At 38.6% G+C, this 11,283-nt stretch overlaps 1 protein-coding gene across 1 annotated transcript; it reads left to right on the top strand.

Moving 5' to 3' along the window:
* Positions 1 to 331: 331 nt before the first annotated feature.
* On the top strand, positions 332 to 10,653 carry LOC149817924 (NADH-ubiquinone oxidoreductase B18 subunit). The gene is made up of 2 exons (XM_089986422.1): positions 332 to 715; positions 10,321 to 10,653. Exon 1 carries the CDS (start codon positions 398 to 400, stop codon positions 698 to 700), a length of 303 nt encoding a protein of 100 aa, XP_089842548.1. The 5' UTR covers positions 332 to 397; the 3' UTR covers positions 701 to 715; positions 10,321 to 10,653.
* The last annotated feature ends 630 nt before the right edge of the window (positions 10,654 to 11,283 follow it).

Here is an 11,283-nt window from a genome sequence, read left to right as displayed (position 1 = left end):
CACTCTCCACTACCCATCTCACCACCACCCTTCTCTCTCTCATTTTTTCACATTGTTTTTCTCCTGCTACACAAATGAATGAAAAACTTTCTTTTGAAAAACTTATCTTATAAAAAACTCTTAAAGGCAAAACTTTCTTTTCTTATGAGAGTTTTTCTCTCTTCCAAACGCGCCCTTAAAGTTGGACAACTTTCTTTTTCTTGTATTTTCAATCGAACGAATTCTAGTCTTTGGATAAAAGAATTCTAGAAAAAAGTTTTCATTGAGTAAAAATGTCGCGCAATCAAACGTCCTCCATAAGACCAACCCACCTTACTCCGATAGTCCGACCTTCCAATTATAAAGCGAGCGAGTGAGCGAGCGAGAGCGAGAGAGAGAGAGAGAGAGGGGTTGCAGAATGGAGGTGGAGGGATCGTCGAAGAAGATGATCGCGACTCAGGAAGAGATGATGGAGGCCAGGGTCCCTATCCCCTACAGAGACCAGTGTGCCCACCTCCTCATCCCCCTCAACAAATGCAGGGTCAATGAGTTCTACCTCCCTTGGAAGTGCGAGAGCGAGAGGCACCGCTACGAGAAGTGCGAGTACGAGCTGGTGATGGAGAGGGTCATGCAGATGCAAAAGATTCGCGACGAAGAGAAGAAGCTCAAGGAGCAGCAGAAGCAACCCATTCCGTTGATCCCCAAAACCGCCAACGCGTGATGGTCTGCCATAGAGGTAGGCTTTAATCGGATTTGTGGGTTTCTTCGATTCCGCATTTTTTATGTTTTTTATTGCTCTTTTTGATGTACCCAATTTCCCCCTAGATTGGATTTTGCCTGTGATATTGGTTACTGAGGGATGAATGTTCCCCAAATTTGATTCCTATGGATGCTTCCCTAGGGGTTATTGTTTGTCTTTTTTATTTTGTTGTTTAGATTACTGTAGATAGAGACTCTTAAGAATCAGAATTGGTCGATTTTCAAATTTGAATACGGTTTTGGGGTTGGTGGGACACGAATTGTTCATTTTTCAGGTGATTGTTACCATGTAATCCCTCCTCCCCCTCCCCCACTCTAAATGCATTATTAGATTTTTTATTGATAGGATGCTAAGATAATAAATCGAGTTTGATTTTTCAGAGTTGCAATGGAATTATTGGTTGTCTTAGTTGTGCCCGTTGACATGGATTGGAGCAGTGTAAAATCCTTGGTTTTAAAACGCATGATTGTCAATTGCTAGTTTAGGATGATAGTGCGATGTGTGACTTGAAACTAGTAAATGAATAGATATAAAGTGATGCAGTTCTTTATCCCGTCAGTCATCCTGTTGGTAGAGTGTAGCATTGTGTGATTTGTGAGTAGTAAATGGATGAAAATGAAGCAATGCGGCTCTTTATAATTCTTTCATTCCCTTGGGAGAGTGCATAGACAAATGATGAGAAGCATCCTATCAGAAATAGCACGTACATGGTAAATTTGGTCTTCGTTTTCTCCAAGCACTCTATGGTGTAACTACACAAGGAGTTAGACAGAGACACTTCTTTCATTAAATTTACGAATGTATGATCTGGAATAAAAAAATTTAAACACTTTGCATTGACTTATTCTTTAAATTGAATTGCTTAAAAAGCCTTTGGGTTTAGTAAAAATGGAGATGAAGACATCTTTTGCATTCTAAATAAATCAGAAAAAATAGGATGACATTTACGATTTACCTCATTATCAGATTAAAATAGGTCAACTACATTCCTCTAGGAATCACTATTCCTTAATTGTATGAATGTTTTGCTTCTGATAGAGGTGTATTTCCTATTTGGCATTTGCAGAAGGTTCTATGACATGAGAAGCAAGTTTAGAAAGTGTCTAGCTTTCATCTTCCGAGAAGTTATCTTTTGAGAACATGTAGGAGCTTTTGTAAACCATGGTTTCAACTTAGACATTAGCCCTTGTCTGATCTGTTTCTGTATTGTGTGTCTATCATGATTACTTTGCTTTTGTTTATTTCAATATAGTCAGATTTTTTTTTACCCCCACAACTCACATACCTTCCTCTAGACACATGGGGAAAAATTTGACATGGTGTTCAGTTTTCAAACCATGCATCACTCGAGAACATCTAGGAGGAAGATACGTGCTTGAAAGGAACCTAGTGGCTACTTCTGCTATTTTTGCTTGGAGAATCCACCCTTCTCTACATTATTATCCTTGTGTGAAGGATGTCATGTTGCTATTTGTAGCAACAACACTTGTTTTAACTCAAATAGTTTGCCATGTTGATTAAGTGCTGGAAAACAGTGCAATCACCTATTATGAAGTAGAATAAGGGTAAATAGTATACTAATTCTATTCATGGTTATGAACGTATTCTATTTAACAAAACAAATAAGACCTCCAAACCATCAATTGCGTGCTTTTTCACTCAATGTTTCGAGTTAGGGAGCATATTTTGGTTAAAAGGCTACTTGAAAATGCATGACTTTCTGGTGAATGGAGGAAAACAAATGGACAAAAAAAGTGGACCAACTGCTATTTCTTAGGCATTTAAAGTGATACAATTATGATTTTTTTTAAAAGCGGCATAAAATAGTTTTATCACTTTAAAGTATATCTTTATGAAACTATTGGTTAAGATATTTAGTGCACAGTGATAACAACTTGCATATACCATGTTCAGGCAGCTATTGATTTTGCAAGTGAGAAGATAAATATATACTTTGTCAACAATGAGAGAAAATACACACCAATTTGTAGGATTGTTGTTGAGAGAGGAAAGGTAAGCATAATAGATATTGTGCATGACTATCACATATTAAACCTTGCAAAGATGACTATCACATATTAAACCTTGCAAAGTTGCAATGTATTGTTATTATAGAGATATTATGGTTAATAAGGAAAGCTTTTATTCCCTTAATTATGTCACTACATGTAAGATAAAATTGTGAATTAGTTAAGAATCATTGTTGCAAAATGGTATCTTGACGCAGCCGGCTGTACAACAATTAATCCCTGGCAGCTGTCTGCCACCACCTCTGAAGTTATCAAAGTTTTCATTCCAAAGCTCCTCCATATTTTCTGTTCACTTAGAAAGTACCATGATTTGCATAACTGGTAGCATGACATGATGCATACTTGAGTTTTAGGTTTTATTATGGGTCAATTTGCTGGTACTCTTCATATATCTGCTATATGTATTTTGGTATGACTATAGCCGTCAGCAAGGGAAAGGTGATGAGCTATGTCACATGGGTGCGGGTGCGACACGGGTGCGGCGCAATTCCAAAAAATTTGGACACGGGGACTCAGCTATATATATATATTAAAAAATATATATTATAAATATATATATTTTAAATATATATAATTATATATAACAATAAATTAACACATAAAGATTGTAAATTTTAAAGCAAAAATAAAAAAGCAATTCTTAACAACACAAACTTACCAAAATATAACACATAAAGAAGCTTGTGAGTGTGATAAACAACAAAACTTATCATAAATCTACCTCATCGTCTGAATTAGAGGGAAGAACAGGATCGAGGTAGTCCATGTTGAGAGTATGTAAATTATGTTCTCCCTCCAAGTCAAAATCTTCTGGATTTACATTCCAATTCTTTGGATGGTCCACAACTGCATCAAAAAATGACTATATTAGTATCTAACTTAAAACTTTGAATGCAAATATTTAAATACAAACTTTGAATACAAAAATAAAAGTACCTATACTCTTCTTTGGTGCGGCGAGAAATTAATCGTAGATTTGAGTGAACATAAACCAAATCCTCTGCTCTTTTACTAGTGAGTTTGTTTCTTTTAATGTTGTGAATTTGAGCATATGTACTCCAATTTCTTTCACAACAAGATGATGTAGCATGTTGAGATAACAACTTCATTGCAAGACGTTGCAGATTTGGTGTCTCTGATCCATATGTTGCCCACCAATTAAGGGGATCTTCCTCGTCCCTTGCCACAAGTGCTGCTAAATAATCAAATCTCCCAGTAGATAACTTGCCAAACTCACTATTTATAACCTTAAACATGTGAGGATCATTAAAAAGTCTTCCCAAATATATCATTTTATTTCTTGATATCTCAGAATCTTCATTTGGAGAAACACGACCAACACCTGCTGTCAACCATTTTTTTGCGTAGTATTTTGGATTGAGAGAGTGTGTCATGCAATGCAAATGTGTATTGTTTTTATCCCATCTTCTCACTAAAACTGAATGTACATGATTGTAAAATTCTGAATCATCAAGTGCAATATCTTTCTTCTCATGTTTAAAAATGATACTTTGAACTTTTCAATCATATTGTCCCACATTTCATAAATTCTATGAAGCATGGGTACATCTCTGTCAACTTCTCTCAACATTTCCCAAATAGGCTCTGTAAATTCAACAAAATATTTAATTTTATCCCACCAAGAATCATCACAGATGCATTTTTTGATAGCTTGAGCCTTGACATCATCTTCAGTACGATAAAAATCTCAATCTTGATCAGCCACCATCATCATCAATGCATTCTTGAGTTGCTTAATTCTTTTTATCATAACAATGAGAGAAGCAAAACGAGTTTCAGCAACTTTCAGTAACTTGAGATCAGAATGCCTATTAAATATAGAAAGGGCATGATGATGGTTTACAACAAAATTTCTAATATTTCGAACATCATGTTCTATTTCCTCAATCCATAAGCACATTTCATGTGCATGTGCATCATCTTTTGATGGATTGCATATACTCTTAAGTGCCAAATTTAAACTGTGTGCTGCACAAGGAGTCCAAAAAATATGTGAATATGTATCTTCACTTGCCAAATTCATTCCTGCACGACTGCAAACTGGAGCATTGTCAGTAATGATTTGCACCACACTTTCTTCACCCACTTCTTTTATCACTTCGACAAATAATCTCTTTAAATATTCAACATCTTTATACTCTCCAGATGCATCAACAGTCTTCAAAAAGATTGGCCCATTAAGTGAGTAAGCAATGAAGTTTATCAGTGGTCGCCTTTGTATATCAGTCCACCCATCAGAAACAATCGACACTCCATGTCGTTTCCATGCAAATTTTTGAGTCTCTAACAAGTCTTCAATTCTATTTTTTTCCTCTGCAAGAATGACTGTTCTTAGTTTTTCTGAACTAGGAGACACATAACCACTCAAATTGCAATTAGCCAAAGATGTAATCATATCTTTCCAGTATGGACTTCTAGCTACATTAAAAGAAATTGAGCTTGAGTAAAAGAATCGACCAATCTTTTTATCAATTTCTGCTCTTGCCATGTTTTTGAATGACACTTGTATTGTTTTATTGCTTTCCATCTTTCTTTTCTTTAAAAGCTCTTGTATATCACTAGCAGTAGGAAAAGACAAATTAATCGAATCGCTTCTCATCTCTGCAATTTTCTTCTTTTCAGCTTCCTCTTGTTCTTTTTTTAATTGCTTTAACATGTCTTTGTCAACCCCAGAACATGCTCTAATTCCTTGACCACGAATATGCAAAAGATGTGCTTTCACACGCGTATAAGAACCTGTGAAAACAGTCTTACATAGATTACAATGAAACTGCACATTCCCACCACCACCACTACTAGCTTTTACCCCTTTTGTCACAAGCCTCCAAAGTGGTTGAGAAACTTCTAATTCAGGGTTAGAACTTGAACCAAATGTATTGACACTACCGCTAGAACTCGCCATTATATCTGAAAAGTGAAAACTGAAAAGAAAACAAGTAAATAAAATAAAGTTAATAAACACTTCAAAATAATAGTAATAGGAGCTACCCCCTATCTAACGCAAAAAAGGAGGGGCAGGGCAAGCCCCTGCTGAACCTTATCCGTGCCGGGGGATTCGCCCTTGCCAAAAAGCCAAAGGCAGCAGGGGAAACGAGGAGGGGCCGAGCCTCTCCTCGTTTTCCTTTTGTTCGGCAGGGGTAAGAAGGAGTGGGGGAAGGAGGGGGTTCGGCTGACAGGCCGAGCCTTGCCACGCCGGACAGAAGGGAAATGAGGGGTCGAGCCCCTCTTCTGTGAATCGAAGGCAAAGGGAGGGGCCGAGCCCCTCTTCTGCGAGCAAAGGGTGCAGGGAGGGGGGATGGGTGGGGGGCTGCCGGACCCTCATTTCCCTTCTGTCCGGCGTGGCAAGGCTCGACCTGTCAGCCGAACCCCCTCCTTCCCCCACTCCTTCTTACCCCTGCCGAACAAAAGGAAAACGAGGAGGGGCTCGGTCCCTCCTCGTTTCCCCTGTTGTTCGGCATGGCAAGGCTCGACCTATCAGCCGAGCCCCCTCCTTCCCCCACTCCTACTTTGAACTTTTTCAATAAAAGGGAAACGAGGAGGGGTTGAGCCCCTCCTCTATGAATCAGACTCACAGGGAGGGGCCGAGCCCCTCTTCTGCGAGCAGAGGGTGCAGGGAGGGGGGGCGAGCCCCTCTTCTGCGAGCAAAGGGTGAAGGGAGGGGGGGGGGGGGGCGAGCCCCTCTTCTGCGAGCAGAGGGTACGGGGGGAGGGGCCTGCCTGTCATAAGCGAAACAAGGAGGGGCCAAGCCCCTCCTCTGTGAATAGGAGGCACAGAGAGGGGCCGAGCCCCTCTTCTGGGAGCAGACGGTGCAAGGGAGGCTGCGAGTAGAGGGAGGGTTAATCGACGTACCTATTGAGTGTTGACGGAGGGGGAGACGGTGGTTGCTTGTGCGTATCGTCGCCGGAGTCTGGATCGCCGGCGTGGGTGGAGGAGAAAGCTGCAGGGGCTGAAGGGGAGAAGCAAAATCGAGAGGGTAAGCCCCTTCCCCTGTCGATAAACCCCTTTTAGGGTTCGGCTGCAAAAAAAATTTGGATCTGGGTCGGGTCCAGACCCGACCCGACCCAGATCCAAAATGTAATTTAAAAGTCGAAATGGACATTTTTGGACTCGGTCAAAGTTGATCGAGTCCAAAATGTGGACGGACTCGGCCTCGACTCGTTGACCGAGTCCGACTCGGCGTTGACCGAGTCCGGGCCGAGTCCGAAGCCGCACCCGAGTCCGCACCCGTGTCGGGGCGTGTCGACTCGGGTGCGGCACCTCCTTAGCCGAGTCCGTGTGACATAGGTGATGAGTCAAGTTCTCTCTCTCTCTCTCTCTCTATATATATATATATATATATATATATATATATATATATATATATATATAAGAGGAAGTCTCCTATAAATCATTGGTCAAATTAGGATTTGATTGCACAAAGTAATCTGAATTGAAACATCCAAGATAAGTCTAGTTTTTTCTAATAGATGTTAATGAAATCCAGAGGGAAAGACTGGTTCTTATGTAAAATCAGGGTTTTTTCATTATTAAGAAAAAAATCAATGTTCTGTTCATGCATCTGCAGTAGAAAAAAACCAATGTTTTGTTCATGCATCTGCAATTTATCGAACTAAATGCATATGTTGACCACATAGTCACAAAGGAGTTGTTTATGGATGTCTATTTTGTCAGATGATACATAGCTATATGAACAAGATAGGAGCAACAGAATTGTTCATGCCTAATGATAGTGTCATAAATGTAATGAAACAAGCAGAAAGCAAATACAAAGAGCACAAGCATAAACACAAGTCCACTTAAGGGACAATACAAATGCCAAAAAGCAATACACAATCACAAAGGTACATACAAAGGCTTACAAAGAGCCAAAATAGAACACAAGAGGATAAAACATATAAATCTTATTGATTGGAAATGCTTAGGAGAAGCATCAAATTTACAAGAGGGGGAACACTCCTATTTATAAACAACACAAGCAACATAGAGCCATTGGGACCTCCACAATGGCTAGAAAATTAGAAATAGAGTCGTTGGGGAGGTCCCAATGACTCTATGGGCCTTTTACTTAAGTGTCCTCAACCCTAAACTTAATTACTAAGTTACAAAAATAAAAGAGAAAAATACAAAAGACTATTGTGCCCCTAATGGGCACAACCTATTACAATACTGTGAAAAGACTGAAATTCCCCTAATGGGTATTTCTTATTACAACATCATAAATTATATATATATATATATATATATATATATATATATATATATAGAGAGAGAGAGAGAGAGAGAGAGAGAGAGATGGAAACTACCAGATAGAAAATGTACCAACCCTACCCACTAAGATTTTTTTCGGTATTTTTTCGAAATTCTGACCTTACAGATGTTTTCAGCATGATTAATTTACTATAAATTGACACTTGGGTCATGCCTATTAAGAGAGAGAGAGAGAGAGAGAGAGAGAGAGAGAGAGAGAGAGAGAGAGAGAGAGAGAGAGAGAGAGAGAGAGAGAGAGAGAGAGAGAGAGAGAGAGAGAGAGCAGTTATAAGTGCTAGTTCATTATTTTTTTTGAAAAATTACAATGTGTCATGTAAGTAACACTTGCTTTTTTATAAAAACTCTATGTACATGCCCATACAATTTTTTAATTACATTATCATTCCACATAACAAGATTCTCAATTAAGAAAAAGTTATAATGCATTCAATTTTTCACACTTGATACTCTTGCTTCTGCTTTTATAATATTTAGGAAAAAGGTGGCCCACCCTAGTGGTGAGTTCTTGTGCCAGCTTTTTTGGAGGTGGTGGAATCGAACCCTACCCCTTTTAAAAGTGCAAACCAGTTTGTTTTTGTGGATTATGGTCAAGCTCAGCTTGGCTGGAGCTCGAAGACAGCTTGTGTGCACTAATTCGACCACTTAAACCTCTTTTTCCACCACCTGGTAGGGGTGCACACAAGCTGAGCTCGAGTAAATATATTTCTGGCCAAGCGGAGCTCGAGTAAATATATTTCTGGCCAAGCCGAGCTTGAACATCCTAGGCTTGGCTCGACCTCAGCTTGTGTGCACCCCTACCAGGCAGTGGAAAATGAGGTTTAAGTGGTCGAATCAGTTGAGATGCAACAACTACAAAATCTCTATAATCTCAAGGTTTGATAATTCTAATGTCTGGTTATGTTAAACCATAGTGACTGATATTGCTGATATTTTGAAAGTATCGTGATATTATCGGCATTTTAAGCTAAGCCGACAATATCGGCAAAATATTGCAATAATATTATTTTTTAATTTTTAAAGTTTCTGAGATTTTCCTGAGAAAAAACACTTTTTGAAAATATCTCTGAGAAAAACCCTCACCAAGAAATTACCTTGAATGATACAGGTGACTAGGGGTGTCAACGGGTCGGGTTTACTCGTACCCAACCCGAACCAAACCCTATAGGGTCCGATTATGATGATAAATAATAAGATCCGTTTAAGACCTGGGCCCAGACCCGAAGGTCCGATTAATACATGGATCCGGGTATAGTTTGTGAAATTTTATACCACACCTGGATCCAACCCGAGTTTCGATTAAGACCCACAAAATTTCAATGTAAAAATGCTAAAAAATATGGTTTTATCGGGAATGGTCCGGGTCTGGTTCATGTAGTTCTTATCAGGTTCAGGTATGGTTTTCTTATAATGGACCCAATTAGACCCGGGTCCGGACCCGATACCATACCCAAAAATCGTGTCCAAATCTGGTTTCACCTGGGTCCGAACCAAACCCGACCCGTTGATACCCTTACAGGTGACTGTTAAAGTACTAGGAGTATAGCACTGCTGCAAAATTCAGGTTATTTAATTGAGATGACCAAACACAGTTTGGGAGACTTATGGAAATGGTTGTGAATTTGGTGTATGTCTCCACTATATATATATACACACTTGTTGATTAGAAGATTATTACAAGTTTGACCATAATAGGCAATGCTGGGTTTATGGAGAATGTGCTCTCTGGGTAGTTTTGGCACAGAAGATTAGGGGTTGCATGATTGGAGTTTTGACTTTATGGAGTCTCCTATTTACACAATGTGACACTACTGTATGAGTTGTGGCTTGGATTCTGTTTAGGTTGTCTACATTGCTAAATCTAAGATTGCAAATTCACTAATTTGCAGCTTTTTTTAGTCAATTCATCAAATCTTCATGAGCTGTTTACAAGATCTTTGCTGTTTTTTCTGATATTTCTCTTCAGTACATATCTAGATCCAGGAAGCAGTGGTTCAATGATATTGTCTGTGTCTGCTTGTGGGTTTGTGGTCTTCTGTTTAGTAACCATGCAGTGTGATATTCTTGGAATGTCGTTACAAGCTAGTTTTCATGCATAAGACCTGTAGCTATTAGTATTTTTATTACCACTATTCTCTATATAAGTCTTGAAGCAAAGACTTGTTGCTTTATGATTGTGATTGTCTATGTTATTTCAATTGCTTGTTTGAAATGTCTGTTGCAATATATTCAATAACTGTAATCTCTCTCTCTCTCTCTCAACAGGCAAGATGAGGCAAATTGGCTTTGGGCAGTCTGTCTTCATGTCTTCTTTCTTCTTGCTTTTCTGAGACTTGAAAGGTCCATTTTAGGAATGTACGCCAATCTTGTTTCCATTGGGTACTGTCTGCTACCTGATATGTTCTTACAAAATAATCAGCAAATATGAAACTTCTGTGGAACAACAACCACTTGAATTCTGAAAATAGGTCCTTGCAATGTGTAAGTCATTTCCTTTTCTTTTACCTTGATATTAATATTTTGAATTGCCTTTATAATCATCAATAGATGATGGGACTGCTACTTTCAATTGCGACAGTCGTTTCTGAGATTTGTTTTGAATCTACATGGATGTGCTATTTGCCTTTTGTCCTTGATATGTTTGATTATAAGCTGTTAAAATATGTATGTATTTATATATCTATATATATTCTTAAATATAAAAGAATATATATAATGCCCAACAGGGGCATTTTGGTCATTTCACATTATGTAACTATTTTAGTTCTATAGTAATAGGTTAGTTAGCATAGTTAGAATAGTTTTTCGTCTTTTATTTTTGTAATTTAATTGGCCATTAGGGGCTCTATGGGAATTACCCATAGAGCCGTTGGGAGCTCCCAAGGCTCCCTCTTGTATATATTGATGTGTATAAATAAGGGCATATTGTCCCCATTTATTTTTATGCTTCTTGCTAAGCATTTCATTAATACAGTCCTTATTTTTATATTTTGTTGCAAGCCCTAGTTGGCCTATTGAGTTATCCCTAGTGGATTTGTTGTTGTGCACATTGCATTGTGTAGCTATAGTGCTTTTGATCTTGTGCAAAGTATTTATGTTCGTGAAAAAACATTCAAAAGTGTTTGTGTGTTCGTGGTGCTTTCAAGTGGTCATACTCTTCTGCATTTTTCTCCATCTCTCTATCATTCAAACGAAACATGAATACAAAATTGACTTTTCCTTCAAACT

The sequence above is a fragment of the Nuphar pumila genome, chromosome 13, assembly GCF_984573655.1.
Source record: "Nuphar pumila chromosome 13, dmNupPumi1.hap1.1, whole genome shotgun sequence".
Classification (NCBI taxonomy): domain Eukaryota; kingdom Viridiplantae; phylum Streptophyta; class Magnoliopsida; order Nymphaeales; family Nymphaeaceae; genus Nuphar; species Nuphar pumila.
Note: the sequence above shows the minus strand (reverse complement) of the source record. Positions and strands in the feature narration are given on the sequence as shown.